The sequence below is a fragment of the Solea senegalensis genome, linkage group LG17 (genome assembly GCF_019176455.1).
Source record: "Solea senegalensis isolate Sse05_10M linkage group LG17, IFAPA_SoseM_1, whole genome shotgun sequence".
NCBI classification, from domain to species: Eukaryota; Metazoa; Chordata; class Actinopteri; order Pleuronectiformes; family Soleidae; genus Solea; species Solea senegalensis.
This window is the reverse complement of record NC_058037.1, coordinates 15,756,588-15,783,901: the sequence shown is the minus strand read 5'-3', so window position 1 is coordinate 15,783,901 and position 27,314 is coordinate 15,756,588. Positions and strand designations below refer to the sequence as shown.

At 39.0% G+C, this 27,314-nt stretch overlaps 1 protein-coding gene across 2 annotated transcripts in view; it reads left to right on the top strand.

Annotated features, from left to right (window-relative positions):
• The window catches only part of dnmt3aa (DNA (cytosine-5-)-methyltransferase 3 alpha a), a 50,614-nt gene that overhangs the window by 4,264 nt on the left and 19,036 nt on the right, over positions 1–27,314 (top strand). For both annotated transcript variants that reach the window (XM_044049890.1, XM_044049889.1), the window contains exons 2-6: positions 1,505–1,774; positions 8,592–8,699; positions 19,103–19,226; positions 19,444–19,481; positions 20,360–20,503. In XM_044049890.1, the coding sequence (XP_043905825.1) occupies positions 1,706–1,774; positions 8,592–8,699; positions 19,103–19,226; positions 19,444–19,481; positions 20,360–20,503 (483 nt within the window). In that variant the 5' untranslated portion in view covers positions 1,505–1,705. The remainder of the gene's footprint in view (positions 1–1,504; positions 1,775–8,591; positions 8,700–19,102; positions 19,227–19,443; positions 19,482–20,359; positions 20,504–27,314) is intronic.

Sequence of the window (27,314 nt, the reverse complement as noted above, 5' to 3'; positions counted from 1 at the left end):
TTAAAACTGCTCTTTAACTTTCTCCAGTTGTCGCCAAAACCCGACAAAGCAACTGGAGGAAAACAGATTTTTCCAAAAACCAAAGTGTTTGTTCTCAGCTTTTCAAAATGTTTTATTTTTTTTTTGTTAGACCACAGCTCAAATGTCCTTTGTTCTCACTCGTCATCGTTTTTGTCATTAATTAACATCTGCGGATGTCTTTGACAGCCGCGTCCCATTTTTCTGACTTCACCCGCAATCATGTCGTAGTGTGGTTTTGGATCCTGACGTCCAACAAAAACATGCTATTTTAAAGTCAATGTCAGATTCAATTTTCTTGAATGGATAATTGATTTATTAAAACAAGGGAAAGTTATACTGTAGATCTCATGTTTAGCCTTAAACCACACTTTTTTCTGGATAAAAACGATACACTATCAACGATTACTTGATTTAATACTGTAAACTTGTATGAGCAGCATGAACACTCCAGATTTATGGAGGCACAAATGAAAGTGACAACAAGATTTGAATTAAAATGTGAGCTTTATATTTACTTTATGAATATAAATCATATTTTTGGAATGTTTAAAGAGACAAAAAACAAAATCTTTTTACCCGCAGCATGAATGCAACCATTCTGTCTAATGAAATGGGCAGTGACTCCATCAATCATAGTGTGACAGCCATGTTGAAAGCTACCCTGATTCCTGCAGATTCCTTTGAGGACACCTGCTTGTGTGTGTGTTCTTGTATTTGCCACCTCTTTAGGGATATTTTTCTGGCATAAACACCGACCTTGTCAGGACCAGTAGTCCTCATGGAGGAACCTGGTCCCTAATGAGGCAGAACCAAATATTTGAGGAAGATTTTATTTGTGTTTAAGTTATGGTTAGGGTTGAACTGGTTGTGTTAAAGGGATAAGGCTTTGTTTTAGATGTCCACATGAAGAAGTGTCCTCAACTGTGCGTGTGTGTGTGTACATGTATCCAGAAAAACGTACTAACCTATCTTTGTGAGGACTTTTTGACCTTGGGGGGACATTTTGCCTGGTCCTCACAACTTTAGAGGGCTTCTTCAGTGTTAAAACATGGTTTTAGGGTTAGGATTAGATGTAGATTTAGGTTGGGATTAGTTGTGCAGTGTCCTAAGAAGAATAGTTGAACAAATCTGTGCATGCTGTATGTCCAAAAAACCTACAAACCTGTTTTTGTGAGGACTGTTTGACCTTGGGGGGACATTTTGCCTGGACCACACAACTTTATTTCAGGGTAATGGTTAGGATTAGACACTTAGTTGTGATGGTTAAGGTTAGGCTAAGGGTCTGTGTGTGTGTTAACCCGGTGCAGTACAGTGTGTACATGGGTCCCATCCATCATCTATAGTTCTTAGACACACACACCTGTTCTGCAGCCTTAACTTCGGGTCTGTGTGTGTGTCTGTGTGTGTGTGTGTGCTTCTCCTTTTACTGTACATGAACTCATCCCACTCTCTCCCCTCTTTTTTTTTTCTTTCTCTCTCTCAGCAGAGGAGGAGGAGCGCGCAGGCGAGCAGATTGATTGTCTGAGCGAGTGGCCGTCAGGTTGAATGAAGCTGCTGCACCTGGTGCGTCTGAGGGCCTCTCCCATGTTTTGATTTGTTTCCCCCTTTTTTTCTTTTTAACTTTAAAAAATAACAACAAAAGAAACCTCAAGAAAACGTGGTTTCACCGAGGCCGCTGCTCGTCATGCCGTCCAACAGTCCTGCTGCCGCCGAGCCGCCCCAGACGCCAGAGAACGAAACCTCCAACGATGTGGTGAGAGACTGGGATTATTACTTATTATTTATTCCAACCATTTATTATTATTTATTCTGCTCATGCCACCATAGAAACACTGCTCAATAATGATGCTGTTATCACGATAACTAGAGGGAAACATTCAAGTGAGTGGATTGAGTAAAAACACGTCATACATACAGTATAGGACCGCAGCTATGCATTGATTACTAAATACAAGTAATTCATCGGTTTTAAGTGTTTTTTCAATAATTAAAACCATTTTTTAGCTTCTTAAGTGTGAGTATTTAATAGGTTCTTTGCTCTATATAACAAAGACATCAATAAAACATGTTCAGTAAACACCGATCAACATTTTCTAACATTTTAAGGATTAAACAAGTACTTGATTAATGGAGAAACAGATTAATAAATTATAAAAATAATTGTTAGTTGCAGCTGTAATATAGTATATGCTTTATATATATCTCAATTATTTTCAAATATAATGCTGTTTATATAGTTCAGGCAATGGAAACATTAAAGATTACAACAGAAGATCTACGTCAGGGCTGCAACTAACATTTATTTTCATATTTGATGTCAATTGTCATCACTTTATTGAATAATCAAATAGTTATTTGGCCCCAAATAATGTCAGAAAATGTTGATCCATGTTCCCCAAACCTTGAAATGATGACGTTCAAATGTCTTGTGTTCTCCACAAACAAAAGTTCTAGTTGTATTCAAATTTATTTGTTATATGGAGTAAAATATTACTGAAAATACTCACATTTAATAAGCTGAAAAGCAGAGAGCTTGTTTTCATATTGAAATAAAACAGTAGCGTACCGTGGGGTTTCAGTCAGGGCCTTCAGTAAAAAAAAAAACAAAAAAAAACACAACCACATACAAAACACACTATTATGCACTATATTCACGAGACAGTTGATCTGCAACAACCATAGCGCACACGCACACCACTGCACATCTATAGTCTACTGCATCATTACCACCACATCTTCCGTTAAGTCACTCAGCAAACTCAATTTCACAAGCCACTATATGACACAAAAACAAGCTTCCACATAAGCATAGGCGTCAGCTACGCGGGGGAACACGTCCTCTGCACTATTTATGATCAACAGTTTAACACTCGAACTACCGGAAATGATGTGCCTCTTCGGTGTAGGTCTTCCTCTTGACATAATTTCCTTCTTTTCTCCAAACGATCGGCGTGAAAAGTGCACACGAAGGAGATCAGAAACATGATGGATCGGTGGTGTTAATGCAGTGATCATAGTTTACTTCAAAACCCACCAAAGGTTCAAACGTCGTTGATGACAACAGCGGGGGCTAGCGCCAGACACATCGCTGGGCCTGGGGCGTTCTGTCAATATGCATCAAATTTTGATTGGTTGACGACACACGTCAGTCAAAGTTAGAACCAAATAGGAAATGGCAGCTTCAACGAAAGGCCAGCAATACTACTAGAGCAGGTCCACGGAGCTATGATGCGTTTAACGACATATGGAAAATCCAGCTCAGCTTCACAAAAAATAGCCATATTCTTTCTGGAAATATAATCATAATATACTGAAAAAGTAATTGAATTCAGACACGTTCAGACACACATTAATTTGATTATTAAAAATAATAATGATAATAATAATAATAATGATATTTTCACTATTGTTACTGACAGCCCACCACTGAAATAAACCAGAAACAATAATTTTATTCCGTTTTAAAATAATAATAATACAAAATTCTTATATACATTTTTTATTATATAAAAAATGATATATAAAAACTTTTTTTAATAGTTTTATTCACATTTTAAATCTATAAATAGCTCAAATTTCACATACTACACCCACCTGTGACTAACCATAATCACCACTACTACTACTACTACTGTCGTGGTTATTATTATTTCTGCGTCTATTATTAAACACACTGAAATGTGATGACTGTTAGCAGCCGCAGGTATTATTACAGCCACCACTGATTTTTTACTACAGCCAACATCACCACTACTACTCTGACTCCTGAGCTTTTTTTAGCCAACACAAATATAAAGTTTGGCACTCAGTGTGCGTGTGTGTGTGTGTGTGTAATACTTAAACACAGTTATTTATTTAAGTTACCGACAGGTCTTTATGCATTCCACACACACACACACACACCACCACCACATGCAGAAGAGACGAATGTGGGGTTTGGAGACATACACACAAACTGGCTTTGAAACCTCAGTGAGGACACCTTTTTGGACCTTACAAAGGTATAAATACAAGTATGCATATTCGTAGCGAGGACACTTACGTATATAGACAGACATAGTGCATTCCCTAGGGCCTAGACAAAATGTCCCCACAAGGTCAAAATGTCCTCAAAAAGATAGGTTTGTAAGTTATTTGGGACCCTCATAGACTTAACACATTCCCTAGCCCATTACCCTCACCCTCACCTTAACCATCAAAACTAAATGACAAACCTTAACCTTAAAACCAAGTCTGAAAAATACATTTTAAGGGGCAACAGAATACAAGGACAAGCCAAAATGTCCTCACTCCCTATGATTTTTAAGTTATTTGGTTGTGACAAAGATACCAATACAAAAACTGGGATAAAAATTGTCACCAACAGGAATCTTAGGACTTCTGCGGAACAACCGTCCAATCACAGACGAGATTCAGCAGCACGCGTTTGTGACGTCAGCTTCTCAGTGCCGTAATTCCTAAATGGTTGAATAACTGCCAGACATGGAAAGTGAAAGTTATCTTGGAAAAAAGGGGCAGAAAGAAGCATATTGAAAATGTTTTGACAATTCTACAGCCATAAAATCAAAATAAATCCTATACTATATACTATATATATACTATAACCAGTGAATGTCTAACCCTTACCTTAACCTTAACAACAATTCAAATACTAATCTTAAACTTAATCAGTTCCTCAGAAATGAGGTTCTGCCTCATGAGAACCAGGTTTTTGTCTCCATGAGGACGAATGTTTATGCTAGAGAAAATGTCCTGAAGAGGTAACAAATACAAGTATATGCCGCACACACACACAAACACACACACACACACACACAGAGGAGATGAAAAATGGCTCTTTTCATTTGCAGAGCCCACAGCAACCTCCTGTAAATCTATGAGAGGTTTGAAGTCGACGCTGTAGAGCTGCTGCTTCATAAAGACTCATCTAACTTTACACTTTCACGCGGTGGCAGCGAGCCAACCGGGACAGTGTTTCCCCTTAAAGAGTTTGACTTCTCTGAGAGTTATTCTGTTTTTCTGAGAGAGTGGAGAAAAAAGTCCAGAGAGAGAAATCACTCACAGTGAGTCACAAATGTTTGGGAGAAATCGTCCAAGTCACTGTGGAGGAATCAGGGTGTGGGAGGTTTTGAGTCTGAGTCTAGATGTAATCCATCAACCACGACTGAAGCTACTGTTAAACTTGCTACAAAAAGAAACATTAGACACAATCCTGGACACAGGAGAACAAGCGACCGAGGATCCAGAAAAATATTTCTTATTTATTGTATTGTATCTGCTTTTTATCCACATGGAAGTGGTGTTTTGGGAGCCTTTTAAAAAAAAGCCCTTATCTGTTCACACTGGATTTCTGGAGGAAGTGATACATCTGTTTCAGCCAGTCCAAAAAAAACAAGATTATGAAATTGGGTGTTTTAGAGTGTCTGAAAATTAGTTTATTTAGTGCTTTCAGATGTGGTGTCAGGAGAAGAGACACTGCAAAGTGCTGGTTTCAAGCCATCCAAGTTCACTACGCTCTTTAAATCCATGAAGACCAATAGTAAGTCTTTGGATTCTGTGTCTGATATGAAGGGATACTACAGTGAAACCTGTTGCATTGGCTTCCCCATCATTCCGTCTTCTGTGCTCACTTTGAGCGCGTCTCATGGCAGTGCTCCTCCTCCTCCTCCTCCTCTGCTGCCTCACGGGATTCGGTGATTCCGTAAAAAATGTTCTTTCCTTTGCTCGTCTCAGACTCTTTTGTCATCCTGGAGTTCAACAGTTTTCCACCATCTACATTATACAGTTGATAAAAAGATGAGATGTCTGGCAGTGGGGCTTCTTGGCAAAATGGCGCTGTTTTGATGCCGACTATTGTGACACGTCACGATTCGTGTGACGTCAGCCACCGTAGCTCTACATTCTTCCCAACCAAGTCACCAAAAAACAACAGAAACATCATGTGATCATCAACCAACAGGAAACCCCTAAAACCGACACCTACAACCACTACCTTACGTTGACAACAATGTCCAAAATCAGTAAGGATTTATGTAGGAACTGACATTTTTGATATTACAGGAAATTTCCGAAAGATTGCGACTTATTTAGAGCATATGTGTCTGTCATAGCATTCTTCTTTGAGATGGACAATTTGGAAGGTCTTTGTTCAGTCTGGGCATACTCATGTCATTTTACTTCTTTGTTTTCCTTGAGTCAACGGTGTCACAGTAAATAAACCCTCCCTCACAAGAGAAGCTTAACATGCTGAAAAATAAGCTTGTAGATCTATAGAAGTAACACTTGTCCCTGGTGTCATTTATTCCATTTCTAAAACAGCCAAAGAGTGATCCCCAACACGTCGTAAAACAGCAAAACAAGTTGGAAACAGCGCTTTACATGAGTCGAACTGTTCTGCAAATTGTAAAATGTCAGTCTGTAAATGTTCAAATCGACAATACGATTGTGTGAAATCGATGGTCTGTAGCACAGATGTGGTTAGATGTGGTTCATATGTGCGAAGGCTGAACCTTGGTCTTGAAAGTCTCTTGTTTGTTGCGTCGACAGCTTAATCCGTCGAGGATTGTGTGCAGTAGTAAGCAGCAGCAGCAGCAGACTCAAAGTGAAACAGGGAAACAAAATCAGAAATGGTGGTAGACGGAGAGAAAAGAGGGGAGAGAGTGTGTGGGGATGGGGAGGTAAGAAAGAAAGAGGACAAGCTGTCTGCTGCTGACGGAATCCTCCTCTGCCCGCCTGGTTTGCAGTCTGGTTACTTAGCAACTGGAGCAGCTTAAAATAACCTGGCTGGTGATAGAAATAGACCAAAGATAAATGGACAGTGTGTGTGTGAGACATATTCTTTAAAGGACTCGTTGGAGTGGTCTTTGTGGACTCAGTTGTACCATTATTTCGTACACGCGATCACAGCGGCTGTGTGGTTAAGACGTGTCAAGTGTGCTTGTGTGTCAAGTGCGAGGAGTTGAGGCGCTGGCATATGGACAGCACACCCGGGCCGACGGGGCCGTTAGCCGCTCGGGCTGGTTGCTATGCAGATCGTCAGGGAAGTGACATCAGAATGTTTAGTCAGCAGCAGCAGCAGTGGCGGCGGCGGCGGCGGCGGCTGCTGGTGCCCTGTCGGAGACAGTTGCTAAGCAGTTTCTGCACCTCGCTGAGCGACCACTCAGCAACATTAATGCAAACACAAGCCTTAGAGCAGCAGCAGCAGCAGAAGTGACTACAGGAGCACACAGAGTCAATAACACAGCGTGTGCCATTATTATGATTAATGACATGACTGGTTATGCCTTCTGTCGGCTTAAAAATATATCCAGACTCCACAGTCAAAGGGTTTTATGTTCCAAACAGACCAGGAGTAGCCCGTCCGTCCTTTCCTCTCGACTATTGTCACAGTCTTTTTCCTGAAAAGGTCTCCACAAAAGAGAGCATTAAACAGCTGCAACTCATTCAGAACCCTGCAGCTCCACTTTTAACCAGTTTAAAAAAAGAAAAAAAAGAAACGAGCACTTTACTCGAGTTTTAAAGTCTTAACACTGGCTCCCAGTCAGTTATTCAATAGACTTTAAAGTTCTGGAATTGTAAACACCTGGGTCAGGCTTTCGCTTCAACTCAGAACAGTACCTTTACTCGGTAGGCCGGGTGGCATGACGTACTGGTGCGACAACATCGAACGCGACACGATAGACAACAATGGAAGACATCCACCATATTCCTGCTTGGATAGTGTCAACAAGACGTACTATTCTCAGTGGAAAAATACGTACCATATTGTACCAAACTGAACTGTTTAGTATGGGGATACCACTGCACATGTGGCGACAGTAGCTCAGTGGTAGAGTGTGTCGTCTTTCAACTTGAAGGTTGTCGGTCTGGTTCCCGGCTCCGCTAGTCCGGCCGCGAGTTGACGTGTTTTAAACGGAAGTAACGGGCATTCTGCAGAGAAGAAGAGTGTTGCCCTGAGCGTCATTTGGAGAATCTCATAGCTGATTGGTAGTCGCGTCAGCACGATTTTTCCGCAAATGTTGGAAAAATCTGAAAAAACAACGTCGGACTTTGAGTTGCGTCCAGTGTGAACACAGCTTTAGACATCTGCAACAGATTACACCAACCACGCCCCCTCGCTGCTCCACCTCTCACTCACTCAGGTCTCAGCCCACTTCTTGACATTTTTTGAAAACCAGTTATAGGGCGGAGTTAGCCGCAGAAGAGGGGGTTTAATTACACTTTAACTCGCTCCTCACTCACAGTTTGACCCAACAAACTTTGAACAAACACATTCCCGCCGTTAAATTTTCTCTTCACCAGATTTTCATTTTGCATAAATGTCACAGCGAGTGTGAAAAGTCGGCGTTTGCCAAAATTGCAACAATCTGCTGTTACCCCCTCCTCCTGTATTCACTTAATCCTGTTTTGCAGTTTTTCACTCCATAGCCCAGAGTGTTTCTTCACCAGCTCTGCCTTTGTGGTCGCTCGCTGTTGCTTTAATGCGGCCTCACTGCTGACATCCATTATGACTTCATAGAGTCGTTTCATTGGCTCCCTGTTTGATGTGGCCTCTCTCTATAATTGGTCAGAGTGAAGACGGAGCAGACCAGGACAGTCCAGAGGAGGGGACGCCGGCGAGCCCCCGCAGCAAGCGCAGAGTGGGCCGTCCAGGAAGGAAACGCAAACAGCTGCTTCCTGTGAGTACTGTAATTATAGCCTGTCGTTGCTCCTTTATGCCTTCTTAAACCGTAATGGGGCGTATTGATTGATCTCCTCTACCTACGTGAAATTCCACTGTCCGACCTGAGACGACACGTTAAATATGCACATACGCACATACACACTGTAAAACCACTTAGAGAGCACATTTATTTCATTTTTGAAGTGTCACACTTGAGTGTGTGTGGCGGATAATTGCCTCCTCACTTGGTTCTGCTTTTCTGTCTCACACTAAGACAGTTTTATTTTTATCAATACTGTGTCTAAAAAACAAAACAAAAGGGGAATCCCCCCCCCCCGAATGTATGTATGCACTGACTGGCTGCAGCACTTAACAGTCAATGCATACATGTGCATGTTGGTTTCATTTCCTCATAATTTTCCGCTTCATCATCATTTTTCTTTTCACTTTTATCAGCACCTCGACATTTTCCGTTCACTTGCCGTGGCCACAAATGAACATGAGATGTTGTTTTGATGGTTGTCGCTAAAGTATAAATAAATGCACAGTGGAAACAACAAGACAACATTTACCATGATTCCTACACTGTTCACTGTCATTAGTGCTAATCGTTCCATACCAGACTTTCGGAACAGGCTTCTTTCTGATTTTAAAGCAGAACTCTTGTATTTTTACCCTGATTTAACAGCGTCAGATTCATTGTGATGCGTAAATGTCTTGTTGTGGGGGAGATTGGGGGCTGTCTACACTGCCCCCTACTGTCTGTTAGCAGAAAACCAGCCTTGCAAAGACCCGGAGTCCTCAGAATCAGGAGGTTTGCAAAGTCTTGTGAGAAACAGGTACTGGCAGTGATATCGCTGTCCCTTCCCTTGAATAGAAATAAGGATTTTCTCTTTGTGGTTCTTGTTCCATACTGTGTTACATACTGTGTCTTTAATTCACGGTGGAACAGAAGAGAAGAAGAAGAAGGAGTAACTGAGCGAGGGGCCACACACAAGTAAATGTCGGACCAGCTTTTTTGGAATGGTGAGAAGTGAAAAACACAGAAGCATAAAAAGTAGGATAGTGTTAGACGATGGATGGGTGGATGTTTACTGTGGTGTAAAAATATCTACTCCGAAACTGTAGGGGGAGCTCCATAGAGAAAACCATTAAAAAAGCAACCAGACTTTAAGTTAGTACTTTTAGTAAAACTTTTATTTAATTAATGCACATTAGCACAAGGGGCATAAGTGTGCGTATGGTTTAGAGAAAGCCAGATTATCCCCACCAATGTTAGAGACAGGTTTTTACGAGTGCCAGTGAATGCATCACAGCAGAGCAGGAATAATATCGCTGCGAGTCACAGAGGATATGAGAGAGAGCGCAGGTGATGTGCTGATATGACCCCACCAATGTCATAACCAAACCTACGCCCGTTCATTAGAGCTGGGATTTCAAACATATGACCTGCGGGCCAGAACAGGCCCACCAGAGGGTCCAATCTGGCCCCAAGGATGTTAAAATGTATACTATACAAACTACTATATTTTTCAGTTCCAGATACCTGTGACTAAATAATCTCATATTGTTGAAATGGCGCTTAATTTTTTCACAATCTTAGGCTGAACTAATATGCGTTTGACACCCCTGCAATAGAGGTTAGGGTTAAGGTGTCTTCTTTTAAATGTCATCAACCAATTAGCGGTGACAGGAAGTAGAAGACAGGGATCTTCCGGTATGGATCAGGGAGCAGTGTGAGATCATGGGAAAATGTTGTTTTGTTGTCTTATTTGGTTTCACTGTGTGTTTGTGTGTTTACGCTTTACAGTTAAAGCCTTAGTAGCACAAAGTGCAGACAACAAAAAAAAGTAAAGGGCTAAACAGTAGTACCTTCTTTTATTCAGGCGTTTCATAGGAAGTTTTGAACAGAGCTGGTGAAGCAGATGATGATGTTATCACAAGGTGACCAAAATGGATCAGTCCCTTCCCTTGAATAGAAATCAGGAAAGATTCTCTTCAAGGTTCTTGTCTCATACTGTGTTACATGCTGTGTCTTTAATTCAGAGAATAGGAGAGAAGAGGCATCTTCAGCAGTTCATCAGATTACTGTGGAATACAAATCAAAGCCTTCAGGGTCAAAAGTGGTTTGAGTCAGAAGAATGAAAAAGCTTTACATGACTGTTGGCCTCAACCCACTCACTTGTTTGTGGTTTAGAAGGAGGAGGAGTGAGAAATGAATAAATCAGACCACAGACAAACTCTTTTTAGGGATTTTAAACACGTTTAAACACGTTTTCATAAACCACACACACATGCTTCCTGTTGTGATGCTGCTGTGTCAACAACTCCTCGCTGAAGGTCAAGTGAAGCTGCCTCTGAATTACAAATTTATATCAACAGCGTCCTTGATGAATGAGGAATGAACTGTCTTTAAAACTAAATAATTGCTAAATGGGATGTTAAACTATGTGCTAGTATAATTATTTCAAATTTGTATAAATACTGTATTACCATACCTGGACGGCACTCGCCACAGAACGTAGTGTAAAAAGTTGAATAAAAAAAAAAGGACTGATTGATCTCGTTTTCCACATTAGAAGATTTGAATAATTCTACACATCTACAGCTTAATCCTCCCACTGTTTGACAAAGATGTAGGTATTTAATCCAGTGACAGTAAAAACAGATGTGGTGGATACTGTAGTCATACTGTAGTAATGCAGTCAAGCAGAACATCAGCTTTCTCCCAATTACTGTAAATTAACGACAGTATTGGCGAGTCATGAACCAACAGCAATTGAAACGATACCCCTGAGGAGTTTTGTCCACAGTTGCCATGGAGATGAAGGCGCCGTGATTTTTTGAAAAACAACTCATTTTCTCACGTTAATGAATTCAAGGGGAAAAAAAGTGCACCAAGAATTTTAAAACTGAACTGATTTAACAACAACATCTGTTTCTTCAACTCTTCTTAGGATTCCAAAATGGCTGCTATGTTTTACTGTTAATATCACTTCTGTCTCTTATTTGTTTCACATGGAGTAATATAGTACTGCTCAGTTTGTATTTATTTATCTATCTATCTATCTGGGGACATTCTAAAATACCATGTAGAGCTGTGGTTCTCAAACTGTGGGGTGTGTACCACCAGTAGTACGCGAGCATCCTCTGGTGGCACTTGGAGGAAAAAAATCAGAAATATTGTTCTATTGTATATACACCAGAAAATGAAACAAATAATAATAATTTAACTGTATCTCTTGCTCCATATTAATCTAATGTCACTACACCAGTGTGTGGAGGAAGAGGAGGATGATGAGAGATCAAATGATCCTTTTGGGAATAAATCTGCCTCCTGGGAAAAGTCCGTAGCTGATAATGGTGTCACTAATATTTTCTCAGCTGGTGCTTGTATTGGTATTAAAACGTTTGAGAACCACTGGTTTAGAGCATTGTTATTGGCTCGTTATCTTCCGGAACGTGGTCACCGTGGAGGTGTAGGGCAGCAACTAATCTGTTGATTATTTTCTCCATTAATCGCGTACTTGTTTGATCCATAAAATGTAAAGTGTTGATCATTGTTTCCCACTGTGTCTTGTTTTTATCGACAAACCATTATAAGTCAGTTTTAAACTTTTATTTGTTAAATGGAGCAAAGAACCTAGAAAATATTCACATTTAAGAAGCTGAAAAATCAGAACACACTCAAACCAATGAATCGGCACATAATGAATTATATAAAGTTAGTGGTGCTTAAAATGTGTTTTTTTACTTTGTATATTTTTAAGTAAATGTGAGCAAAACCTGCACAGTGTTTTTTTTTTTCCAGGTCAGCTCAAAGTTAGTTTGCTTGTTGTAGTTTGTGCACTAGTACTTTTACAAGATGACCCTGTTACTTAACTGCACTTCCCTTGTGTTTCGCCTGACTGGGGGGTTTGAACTGGCAACCTTCCAATCACCTCTGGGCCTGCAGTGATAATCTGTGCAGTGGTAATGACTCTCTCTCTGTGCTTCTTCTGTCAGACTGACCTCATGTCTTTGGCATCTCCTCACTTCTCTCTCCATTCATCCTCTTGTCACTCATACTGTACGTGTGTTCATGTGTGTGTGTGTTCATGTGTGATCATGCTTTGATGTCTGCAGGTTCATTACAGGACCTGTTGAAAACAGTAGCAGAAGTTGTTGCTATGGCAGCTAGTAGCTGTTGTAGTAGTAGTAGTAGTGGTAGTATTGGTTGTTTTTATTATTTAACCCTTCTGTGTCCGTCCTGTTGTGGCTGACAGGATTTGGCACGCTTACTTCTCATTACCGTAACTCCTAGACTCTAGAAAATTCAAAAACTGGATGGAGTATTATGGATTAAAAGTGACATATGAATAAAGTTTGATTCCCTATTTTTTTTGATAGTATGGAAACTGACATAGACATTAGTACTAGCAGTGCCAGTGGAAATTAGTATATATTTTGCGTGGCAATGATATCAATGATATATCGCTTTTGAGACACCGAGTGTCAATATTTGTTTAGCATATTCTGTTATTGTTTAACTAATTATTTACTAATAAACATTAAACATTTTGTGGATTAGCATAAAAAAACAAACAATTGTCATTTCAGTCCACTCGACGGTGCTCACTCTCACTAGAGTTATTGTGTCAGTATATCGCAATATATTGATTTCGTAAATACTCTATGTTGTGATAATATTATATCGTGACATAAATATTGTGATTATTTCGTATCATGGTGTCTCTAGTAATTCTCACCCCTGAGTAGCAATAATATTATCATTAGCAGCAGTAGTAATCTGATACTGTGGCGTTAGTAATAGTTAGTAACTATAGTAGCATGTCGTATACCAGCAGTAGTAGTAGTTATAGACTTAAAAGTATGTATACTAGGTGAGATAAAACATACTATGTGAAAATGATAAGACATGGGATGATATGAACATTTTGTGTTGTGATTATCCCGGGCAAAATAATCTTGACTGACTAATTTTTCTACGGTAATGACATCTACTTTTTAACGCTTACAATGTCTCAAATATGAACTGAAATCTCTTAACATTAAAAAAATATACATGATGTGACTATATGAAGGAGAATTACCTAAAAAAAAAAAAATAGTTAGACTCACGGAAAACGGAAAAAAATTGGTGTCATCTCAAACATCCAACTACCATCTCAGCATTTGCTGTTACTGGGTTTTAAAAACATACTGTACACCTCACAATATTCCACCCTATGTACATTTTTTGAGCACAGGCCTAGTATTATGAGTATAATATGCAGTATTTTGTTGTGTATTTGTACACAGATGTACTTAAAATACACACACACAAACACTGGAGTGTATCCAGGAATAGAGCTATTGTTCTGAGCTGTGAGTGACACTAAATATAGGGAGCAGAGATGTCCTGTTTCCTCCTTTGTCTTCTTCACTTCACTCCTTCTCTCACTCATTCACCTCCTCTATCACACACAGTAATAACGATGGTTTTATGGGCAGTTAAGTCGGCTAAATCATCATTTTAAGCCTCACAATTTGTTTTCCTTCTCCACTTCACACTCTCTCTCCTTGTGTGATGTTTTTGGCTGCTCTCTAGTTTTCTTTGTCACTCACCCGCTCAACACTGTAACAGAAGATAGATGTGAGGCTCTTCCCCTCTTCCTCTCTCTCTCTCTCTCTCTCTCTCTCTCCTTCCCCCCTGTTGCCTTAATTTCTCTCTTTTCTCCTGCCTCTGGCAGCATGTGTGCAGCAGCTGCTGGTGTTTCTGTATGTGTGTGTGTGTGTGTGCTTGTGGTTTCATGGTATTTTGAAGTACAGTAGGATTATAAAGAGATACTGTATGTTTGAGCGTTTCCCAACATTTACACACTGACTGACTATACTGAAAAAAATCCTACTTGTGATGTCAACTAGTGAAACTTTTCATGCTCACTTAATGATACACTTTGTCCTATGAAATGGCTAAAATACTAAATTATCACCGTAGTGATTTATGTGTTTCTTGATTTAGATTTTTTTTCACATATGCGTCTGGTTTCCTCTGGCGTTTCTGTTCAGCGCCAAAACCACAGAAGTCCCAGAGAGACTGTGGAGAAACTGCGGTTGTGTTCTTGGTGTTTGACAGGAATATTTTACGAGGTTGTGGCTGGTGCTTCAAAACCCCCCAAAAAAACAAAAAAACAAAATGTTTTAATTTGAAATTCTTTTATGTCAAGGGGGTCAAACTAAAATGACCTGTGGACCAATGGGAGTCTAGTCTGGTCAAGATGAAAAAAAAGTGGGGGAAAAAACAACTGTTAAGTAGCGGGTGGACAATATGAGCTTAAAAATTATAATCACAGTAAAGCTACACATGGTGATATTTCACAGAATTTCAAAGTAAAAGTGTTTTTTGTTATGGAATGATGTATACTTCACAATAAAAACATTTATATATATGTCTATATATATATATATATATACACAGTATATATACCGGTATTTGACCAATATTATTATAGTATTGAATTAGCTGAACGAGTTACTACCGCTACTTTGGCTCCTCTGATTTAAATCATGTAAGTGTATGTGTACTAGAATCAAAGTCAAGTCATTTATTCAAGAATGTATTATTTTGCATTTACTTACCTACCTACCTACCTACCTGGCTTTGTACCTACCTACCTACTTAATTTCCTACCTACCTACCTAACTTTGTACCTAGGTACCTAACTTACCCACGTACTTAACTTCGTACCTACATTCTGACCTACCTAATTCCATACCTATGTACTTACCTGTCATTATATATATATATATATATGTAGTTATATATACAATTTAATCTGTGTCATGTTTTTTTTAAATGATGTCATGTTGCTTGCATGTCTGCTTTATGACAAAGCAAAAAAAGTTAATTATCAAAAAATTCAATTTGGAATATTTCCAAAATTCCCAAACTAAAGATCCTTTGTAAAGTTTATGGAAATTTACTGGGAATTTCTTTTCAGCCCAAGATGTTACATCATTCCATTGTAATGTTGTAGGGTTTGTGTTAGATTACTTTATAAAGTCAGTTAATCCACTGATAGCTGCTTTAACCACCGTCGTATCCATGGTAGCTATCACTAGTTTTAGCTAGAAAAACTGAAATGAGAAACACAAATATTGTGAAAAAGGTGAAAAATGGTATTTAACATTGTCATTTTCTGTTTTGAACATTTAGAACATTTAACTGTGAACAAAAAGCCTGACGTGCATATTTCTGTACCTCACATGTGCTTCACTGATACTATAAAGCAAAGTACTTTTGCCTCATCTAAAAACACATTCTTCCTAATGTGTTTGTTGCGTGTGCCGCCGTGTAAATAACAATAGACTTTTTGACTTGCGGTGTAAAATATCTGTCATGCATGTGATTTCTGCACTAGGTTTGCCTATTTAACTATTGTTTGGTGCACTATTGTTTTATTGTTTGCTACATCCTGTTCCCTGCTCACTCAGCCTTCCCCTGGGTTTCATCAAAACTAAAAAACCTTAAAAAACTTGATTGATTCATTGGATTGTGTCGCCGTGGACGCGGTGAAGTCAGACGTGAAGTTTCCACGTGAGAAAAAAAAAAGAGCTGGAAGGAGTCAGACACACTAGTTTTATTCACTCAGTCCAACTTTAAAGCTGCATTAAGTGATGTTTTCCAAAAATCAAAACATTAAAATCATGAATTCAACCCGGCCCCCTAAATAAAAATGAAACCAGTGCACCTGCTTTCACAGAAGGAAGTGTGCGACCGGCTCACATGGGGGGCCGACTGTACACTTCCTGTTTAGCTCTAAATGGCGGAGAGGCGAGGAGGCTGAAGAGCGTCGAAGACATAGCAAAACAAAAAAAGACTTCCAGATATTTTATTTCCTCTCTCAAGAGTCTGTGGACCAAACTGAATTGGGATTTACATTCGACATGTGGCCAAAAAGATGACTGCGAGTCCAGATTCCTTCTGTTTCTGCTGAATGTGTAAGTAGAGAGTTGTTTGCTTAACAAGTGTAGTTGTAGAAACTGATGTAGTGTATTTAAAGAAAACCAAAAGCTTAATGCAGCTTTAATGTCGTGTTGGGGTTAAGGTGGTAAATGTTGAGGGCATGTGTTCTCGTCGAGGGCACATGAAGGCGTCGTACGTGCACGTGATAGATCCTGGTGCACTTGTTTTTATTTAAAACAGTTTTTCATCTGCGCTAATTCATGCCATGCTTTGTTTTTTTAGAATTCATGCAAGCTAATGTATTTATTTATTTATTAAGTGTTGTGAAGTTATATACTTTTATATACTTTGTACCTAGCGAGTTTTTAACGCTGATTTCAACCACTTGACTCAAGTGGTTGAATCTAGACAAGTGCTTTTCATGTGTTTGATTTGAACTTGTCTTTAAACTTTCCCTGTGTTGCATCCTGTGTGTTTTTTGTTGTTTTAAAGCTGTAAATAGAAATGCACTTGTTGTTTTTAACCCGATGTTTTGTCCCAACGTGCAGCGAATGTGTGACACACACGAGCAGCCTCACAGACCACTTATATTTACATTAAATTAGACTTTTTTTATAGTGAAACAAATCATGATCCGCTACTACAGTAATTTAATAAAAAACATACAAAGAATACAATAAAAATATACAACGCCAATAAATTCACACACTAAAACAACTTCAGAAAGCTCAAAACAAACCATTTAACACTGATGCACCACAGTGTACAAGTGTATCCTCAGCTTTGATAAGTTAAGTTTATCGGTAAAGATAAGTTAAGAGAAAATAAAGCCCTTTATTAATCGCACAAAGGGGTAATTTACAGTGTCACAGCAGCAGGGCAAGGTAATAAATAATAAACATGCATTGTCGCATCTGTGAATGTAAAATATAGACAAATATCGTCAATAATTAATCATTAAAACCTTACTGGATGAATGTCAGCAAGGGCTGCAGCTTTATTATATTATATTATATTATATTTTGTTATATTATATAATATAATATAATATTATATTATATTATATTATATTATAGTATATTATGTTATATTATATTATATTATATTATATTATACTTTTGTGTAATATAACAACAAGTAATGAACACAACATGTTAAATGTCTGATTTTGTCACATCTACACATGAAAATGTAATTAAACTGTATTTACTGAAAGAAAAGCATCACATTTTCGTGCTTGAGAAGCTGGAAACATTTGCCTTTTTGCCCTAAAAACGTCTAAAATTATAATTGAATCAACTAAAATAGTTGCTAATTACCTTTCCGTAATTATTAAACTCCCTGCAGCTTCTAAGAGCTCGATAACTTGCATTGACTCCCACATAAATGACCTTATACAGCACACACTGTCACACATTAATGCCATAATATAAATCCTCTGACGTTTTTATGACTAAAAGCCCTTTTATACATATATATATATATATATGTATAAAATAATGTCTTCTGATGAAGTACAGGGTAATTCAAAGTGGGTCCCGAGGCTGTTTTATGGGGCTGCTCATTACAAGTAAGTGGAAGTTGGCGTTAGCGTAGCCTCTGAGCCCAAGCTTTCACCTTTGCTCTTTACCTTTTAACGACTTGTCCATAAAAGCTGTTCGCCCTTTTTACTGGCACACACGTACATTAAAAAATAAAAAACGCTGCAGGCCTTTGTTAGCATTTGAGTTAATGGTTTTCCTTTAATGTCCACAATGCGTCCATCATTTAGAGCAGGGATCAGCAAGTAAATGCCCATTTTTCTTTGTAAGCAATTGAATATTTGGGCCAAAACGTCCTCAGTCACTAACAAAAACCCTTGAACCCAAAAATTTGCTGCCTTAAACTAAACTAAAGACAAATGCGTGCGAGTTAATATTTATTGTTCACCATTTAAACGTTAAGAATTACTGCTACTTCTTCTTCTTACCGCAAGTAATTATTTAAGGGACCAAACCTGGCTGTCTCCATGACAACAGCGGTGTTTTGTTTGTATTTTTCAAACCAAACACTTCATTTAGTTTAACTGTAATTTCTAGCAACATAATCTCATTTAATTATTTCTGCCCGGCCACATACTGATGCCCGGCGGGCCAGTTTTGGCCCACATGCCACCAATTGCTGACCCCTGATGTAGATGATTTATCATTAACATCGTTAGTGACATTAATATGTCATATGAGAAGCGCATGTATGTGTATGTGTGTGTGTAAATAGGAGTTTTGGGGGGTTTTACACACACGCTCTGCTGCACACACACCTGCTCTGTGTCGCACTAACAAGGCCAGACTCACACTCGTGTGTGTGTGTGTGTGTGCAGATGCTCTTTGATTGTGTGTGTGTTTAACATGTTTGTAGCGTGCTTTAATGGGTCTAGACGAGGGCGAGCGCCAGTGTTCTCAGAACTCAACTGTGTTCCATCTGTTTCCCAGGAGATGGCGACCTCTGACCCGTGTGCTAACGCCCCGCCAACCCCGCCCGAGGAGCCGGAGGCCACCCCCTCCCCTCGCAAGAAGCGCGGGCGTCGGAAACTAGAGCACAGCGACAGGAGCAAGGGTACGGCCGTAATGCAAAGTCTTCATATAATATATCATTTATAATTTGACAGAAGTTTGGTAATGATTGCAGGCAGGAATCCGTGTATGTTTGATGTCAGGATTATCTGGAATTATAATATGTATATGTCGCAGCAAAGTGACTTTACGTCCTCATTAAAAACTCTTGTTAAATCTGTACAAATGGACCGTTTCCTGTAACTTCTCTTTTCCTGCAGAAGAGCCAGACGACAGAAACTGCGACTCTCCCAGAGAGGTGAGGAAAGACTCTTCTGTTTTTTAAAGCTACTGCAGTGCGTAACTTTTCTTATTCTGCCTCTGTTTGATGAATGTTACAGGAGCATTTGTGTGTATACAGCAGCAGAGCGCGGTCAGGCGGTGACTAGAAGCATTTATAGCATCAAACCATCAAGTTTTTTTGAGCAGACAAATTCACTTTCCGTGGGCGATTCTTTGTGCTTTCAGTCAAACTCTAACCTGTTTGCATCTGTTATGCAACTAGTTACAAAATTCATGCTCTTCGCGAGATCTCCTAATTTTGAGAACTCTGGCTGGTTTTCCAGAGTCCTCAAAATTAGGACTCTGGACTTACAATGGAATTGAGTACAGTCAGCCAGGGGTGGAGTCGAACTTGCGACCATGATGTCTTTTGCACACAGGGTACCGGTCTTAACCACTGAGCCACTCCACCCCATATTTAACTCCACCCCATATTTAACCATCGCAGTGACTCTGACGCCGTTAAATTAGGGTAAAATCCATACAAAGTTCCGCCTTAAAATTGATTCTGTAGTGAACTGGGAACAGAGGCCTGGCTAACCCTTATGTCGAGCGCGTTACGATAATCCAGTTGAGTTGTAATAGAAGCATGCATTTTTACAGAAAAATGAACCACTTCCTGTGTGCAGCATGGGAAATGTCACTGAGCGACACTTGATCTAAACACCGCCACACTGAGAAACACAGGGAGAGACGTGTGGAGCTCATAGACGTAATCAGAAAAGTGTGAACTCATTTGGTTTAAATGAAAAGAAAGTTACGCACTGCAGCTTTAATTTTACATGAAAGCAATGCAGCCAACACTCAGGTTTTAGAGTGTAGTAAACATCTGTGCGTGTGTGTGTGTGTGTGCAGGTTGAGACTGGGAGGCTGCGGAGGAGGCCAGTACCCAGAGTGACCTTCCAGGCCGGAGACCCGTACTACATCAGCAGGAGACAGAGAGAAGAATGGCTGAGCCGCTGGAAGATGGAGGTGGGAGAGAATCAGGTCTCTGTCTGTGTGAGTTCATTAAACATGGACCAGTTTTTTTCTTTTTTCAACGACAAACCTCAGTCAGAATTAATTAGACCGGTGTGTAAAAGGTGACTCTTACATGACAGTTGGTACTTGATCACTGAAATGACTTCCAGGTGTTTGAGTCAGTTCTGTAAATGGCTGCTTTGTACTGTGAAGCATGCACGACAAGTGGTGACGATGAGTGACTGTGATGTGATGTTAAATTTTGCTCCAATAAAATGAGTGATTGGTCATTAAAATTAATATTTGAACATCATTTGTGCTCTGTAAACAAAACAAAAAATAATAAAGCCAACTTACCCCCAAAATACACTGGTTGCGGAACAGATGCGCTGCGCCATGATCTGCACAGCTCCGCCAATTCACACTGCTTGCTTCTCACGTCCGCACGGCTGGACAGCTGGAGACGTGGTACTTCTTGCACAGAAACGGGAGCACGCTGGGCTTGCACGGATTTTTTCTGTTATGTATTTAAGTGAAAACATGTCAACACGGAATGTTTATTCTGAAAAGTCAACACAAACCGATCTGCAAACCAGTGTATTTTGAGGGGTAAAACTGGGGCGTTTGGGGTGGATCAGTGGTGGGTAGCTGGACATTGTTCAACCGAAGCTTTGTGGGTTTGATCCCCCGCCTCTGTTTGTCTACATGCTGAGAAAGACACTTCTCCTCTGATAGTTTTGCAGCAGTGAATGAATGGATATAAGCTGTGTGAGTGAATGGATGTGAAATAGTGTGAAAAAGCAGCTTTGAGTCGTCATCAAGATGAGAAAAATTCAATTTTAGACTCTTCACTGAAAACATTATGAGTCAAATCACCACATTTTGATGATTTTTCAAAGTTAAAAGAAGACTATATGTATATATATATATATATATATACATATATATTTATAAATATATATATACATATATACACATTTTGTTTGTATGCAGCATGCAAGCTTCATTATGTACATGCTACATGTCTTCTTCTCTGTTTTTTGTGTCTTTTTGTGGCAGTGTTGCACCACCTACAGGCTATGCATATATATATATATATATATATATATATATATATATATATATATATATATATATATATATATATATATATATACTACAGTGTTTCTGTAAATGATGCCACGTTTACAGAAAAAGAAAACATAGTTTAAAGCCGAACGTTGCACTTCTTTTTCTCTATGGAGCTCCCCCTGCAGTTTCGGAGTACACATTTTCATGACACCACTGTAAACATCCAACAAGCCATCACAATATTCATTACAATGACTCAAAACCTGGTATTTATGCTATTGTAAATGTGGCTTGTGCTAAAGTTTTGTCCACCTTATTTATAAGGTACACTCATATTTAGTCAATAACCTTCTATAATATATAATATATTCTTGTATATCATTCTCATATTCCCGTGTAGTAGCCAGTGGATCAGGAGAAAGAGCTGAGATAGATGGAAGAGGGTTTTCTACTAAATATCTTGACAGTCTTGACAGCAGACAATCCTACTTGAACTATTTTTGATTTCATGAAAATGAACTGAAGCCTCTGGAAAAGCTCTGGCCGTTTTCCCCTGACTTCAACTTATAAAATGCTGTGTGTGCACGAAGAAAAATAGCTCTTGTAATAAAACGCAGGTAGAAAGTCTTAGATAAACAACAAAAAGAGGTTCAGGTGAACACACAATGATTCCACATAAAAACAGAGCATTAACATTTGACAACCTGTCGTTTCTGTACTGAGTTTGTAAATTTACTATGTGCCTTAAACGTTTGACTGCAGCCATACACACACGTGCATCTAATGAAACATTTGCAATCATTCATCGGTGCCTCCGCTGTATTGTTTACTGCCCTGACGTCTAACTTAAAGTTGTGCGCGCGTCTCTTCCGAACATTAATAGTCTACATTCTCTACATTCACACATAATCTGTTCCATGTGAGTTGGCCGACTGCACTACAGTTAGTTTTTTGTTTTTATAAGATTATAAAACACAGACAGGATATCTCCAGGCTTTTAAACAGTCCTGAAATGTATTTAACAAAGGTTGCCACCGTTAACGGTTTAATTGCTGTTAATTAAATTTAGTGTGTTCAATTCACATTTATTCACATGGAGTGTCTTGGAGCTGAGATGGAGACAGGCGGAGAGAATTTCGGTCAATTTCACACTTTTAAAACAGATGTTGTTCACAGTTTTGCATCTGATAATTTGGGGATTCATCACTTAGTCACCAAATAAATGCATTAATGAAGCTGTAGCTGCAGCCTGGTTCATGTGATGAGTCAGCATTAACTATTGAACCTCTGGACACACATTTGTAACCACAAAACAAATCCAAATATACAACACAAATGCAAACAATCATGCCCAACCCCTCTGAAATGACACATGTACAAGTAAACTACAGATAAACCTGTCCGTCAATCATTTAACTCTTCATACTATCCCAAGTAGTAGTAAATAATAGTAGTCCATTTAGTTTTAAACCATATTTTAAGGCTTTACCGGGTGGAATTGTTAAACTGTGAGTCATAGAAAGTCATATTTAAATAACAAACAATACATTTGAAAATGTGGACATTTCACCCACAGAGCTTAGTCAGCCGACGCTTCACATTTACGTCTTTGGGTTCAAACCATAAATACCCATTTAACTTATGTGAAAATATTGTTTTAAACATTGTAGCTGAGGTTTGCGCTCACTGTCGGCTTCATTTCACACTGTTGTAGTTTTTTTATTGTCGTCCTTTGAAGGAGCGCAGTGTTTGTTTATTCTGGGAAGGAGCGACTTTCCCTCTCACACACACACAACTGTGTCCTTTTAATTTCACCGGCTTTGTGCGCTGACATTTATTCAAACACTTGACTCGTTGAAGTGCCATGGGCTGTAATTTAAAGTGGCTGTAATCTGTATTTCTGTAACATTGGTAGTGACAGAGCCACAGATATTTATCCCCTCACCTCGGCGGTTCCTCACAGCCAGCGTCCTTTGACTCATTGTTTTGGTTTTATGACCCAAAACTTTTTTAAAATTCTTTATTATGATTTTCCATTCGTTTTGCAGCTGAAAAAACAAGTCAAACATAAAAATAAGACAATATTATTTAATATTTTTATGTGGGTAGATTCTTACCAAATTCATCATTGGGGGATCACCTACCCATGACGGAAAATTCTGATCTTTCAAAAACGGATTTGCCAGAGATAATATGAGACGATACGAGACAATAAGATACCAGGCGATACGAGATGATATGATACAAGACAATAAGATACAAGATGATACGATACGATAACATATGAGACAATAAAATAAGAGCGATAGGATACAAGACCATATGAGACGAGACCATAAGAGATAGGATGATACAATATGAGACAATAAAAGACAAGACGATACTTTACGCTACAAGACGTTATAAAAGAAATATAAAACAGAAGTAAGAATGGAAAAAAATGTAGGCAAAACATTAACAGAAATAGAAAAACATATAGGAAAAATGCTTTATACATGGCACTGTCATTTTTTCCAGTGGCTAAAAATTCTGTCAGTAGGTGGTGGAGACCAAACACAGAGATAAAAACAGAGTAAATTTGGGTCTAATACATTTCATAAAATGGCTTGAGTTTAATCATGTGTTGATGTCAGATGTCAGCTCCATCTTCATACACATGTGAACTCGAGAGCTTGTGTCTTTGTGTGTGTGTGCTGATGCTTTTGTGTGTCGCACAAATGTGACATGAAATGACTGAAAAGAGGCCGGATGTGTGTGTGTGGTCGTGGAAGGGTGAGAGAAAGTCATTGAAGGCAGGTTGACAGACGAGTGGAGACTGACTGACACTGGCATGTGAGACTAAACTCCGCGGCCACAGTTTCCTCTTTCTCATGTTTGAATTTGTTCCGCTGCAGTCGGCGCTGGACGTACACACATATATACATACTGTATATATATATATGTATACGTGACTAAAGATCACATGTGGACATTAAGAGAGTATAAACAAACCTGTGAGGTGTAAACAACAACAACATCAGTTAAGTTTTTAAATGAATACAAACTCTCACTCGTCAAAACCGGCAGCAGCTATGAATGGTATGACTGGTGTCACTTCCTGTCAACACTTTCCTCTGACTTCTCACCTACTGTGAAGACACCAGCGACTTAACTGACAGAAAAGACACTCAAAGGTTACACTTTGTTCTCATAACTTTATTTTATTTCAAGGTTTAGAAAAGGGGGGAAAATGGAAGAGAAAGACAGAAGGAACAAAGGGGTTTATTATTCTGTGAATGAACATGAGCGTAAAAAACAGGGCATTTCCCTGAAATAAACAAGTGGGAGGAAATTCTAAAAAAATATTTAAAGAAATCATAATGACCTACATTCAAACTCAGGCAATAACACATACAGTATATGTAGAAATCACTTTACCTTAAGATTCTTTAAGGAGTACAGAACAATTAGGGCAATTAGGGCAAAGTGTGGGCAAGAAAGACGACAAATAAACAGTTTAGTGGTAACTATTTACACTTAAATGACATCTTCACAGAAGGTTAACAGACTCTAGTATATTTTCTCTTCATTATATTTTATTTTCTAAGTTTGTTTTAGACATAGAGAAATAAAGAATAGAAAGTGAATATTTTAGTATATAGTGTTGTATAGTTTATAGAGTATGTGAAGGAGAAGGAAAGGAAGACATTAATTCAAGAAAAAGCGGTCTTTATTAGTCATTTCAATTAAATAATTTCAGATTTTAAGAGAGGAAATTATCGTTTAGTGGAACTGCTTACACTTAAATGACGTCCAAAACTAAACAGAAGGCAAATAAATTCTGTTTTATTACATTTTATTTGATACATTTGTTTTAATGTGTCGTCTTTATCTGAAAATAGCATAAAATGAATACTTTATGGAAGGTACTTAAGTAAATGAGCTGTAGTTATGAAGAGAGAAACAGTAATAGATAAAGCGGTAGAAGATGAGTGAGTGAGAGTGAAACTAGAAGTGGAAGATTCTATAAAAGAGTATATTTTCTAATAGTATTGTATAGTTTATAGAGGAAAGCAAAGGAAAGAACATACGACTGAGAGCTGATGTAAGAAAGACGGCAAAGATTGAAGAATTTGAATTAGTCATTTAAATTAACTTATTTCAGAATTTAAGAGAGGAAATGATAGTTTAGTGGAACTACTTACACTTAAACGACACCTGAAACCAGACAGAAGGCAAATAAACACTGGTATAATCTCTCTGGTGTCATATTTTAATGTTTTAATGCATCGTCTTTATCTGAAAATAGCATGAAATGAATACTCGATTAAAGCTACTTAAGCAAATTAACTATAGTTATCAAACAGAAATGGTTCAGAATTGAAACGACAGAATATTTTAGATAATATAAAATAGTACATAGAGTAGTGTATGGTTTATAGAGTAGATGTAAACGAGAGGAAAGGAAAAGAGGGATTGAGAAGTGAGAATAAAATCTGAGAGAAAGTGTGAAACACAGTGAGAAAGAAAGCGCGAGGAGAAATAAGTGAAGGAGACAGAGGTTAACCAGTTCCAGGTTTTTGCCTCTCTCTCTGTGTGTGTGTGTGTGTGTGTTTTACTCTCTTGAACTGCAGCCAGTTGTTAACAGTCCCGTTCCACTGCATGTCAAAAGAAAACCTGGTAACTCAACTCTGCAGACTGGTTTTTCATTTCAGAAGAAAAACATGTGGCGTCGTCTTTTCACGTCAAGTTTAGAGTGCGTTTTAAAAAGCGGTGAATAATCGCCCCTCACACGAGGACCCCGCCTTTGCCCTATGTCAGCTGAGATTGGCACAGCATCCCCCGCGTGACCCTCATGTGGAGAATAAAGTGGTAGAAGATGGATGGATGGATACTGGAAAGCAGAGAACATAGAGCTTTGCGCCCATATACTTGTCATTGCGGTAGAACCTCAGGACTTTTGCGGAACGAGCGTCCAATCACAGACAAGATTCACCAGTGCGTCAAATGTTTGTGACGTCAACTTCTCAGTACGGTCATTGCTAAAGAGTTCAATACCTGCCAGATATTGAAAGTTGAAAGTTATCTTGGAAAAAGGACATTTATTGACATTTCTACAGCCATAAAATCTAAATAAATCTAGGCGGCCTCAAGAGGGTTAGGGAACGTGTAAAGAAGAGATGGTCCCCACTAAAGCGTGTGAATGAGCGTCCACCGAAGACGTTCAGTCCTCCCGAAGCACCACACACACCCACCCACCCACACTTTAGTGAGGACCAAAGCCGCTGAACGCCGCTGTTAGCCTGTGTTTGTACAGCCACATGGTGCAGTAGTGGTTAGCACTGTTGCCTTGCAGCAAACAGACCCATGTTCTGTATGGGGTTTGCAAGTTCTCGCTGTATGTGCGTGGGTTTTCCACGGGTACCTCCCACAGCAGAGTTAAATCGGACGCTCGAAATTGACCGTAGGTGTGAATGTGGGAGTGAATGATTGGATTGGCTCCAGTGACCCTTGACCCTCATGAACCCCAAAACTTGGACACTCTTGTATCTTTCTGTTCTTCTCTACTTCAGCTCCTCATATTTAGGACTGTACATCGAGGTGAAGACACATTTTCTGGACAAAGACAACTCAGCTCGGTAGAAACTGGTGCAGAAAAATGTGTGGCTTCAAAATGGCAGGAAAGGAGAATTGCAACTTGGTCTAGTCTCGGATACATCTCCTCTGTCTTCACTAGTAGGGGGAAAAAACTCTAATGAACCCGCAGAATACCACATAATGTCCGGTTTTAGTTTTAGTT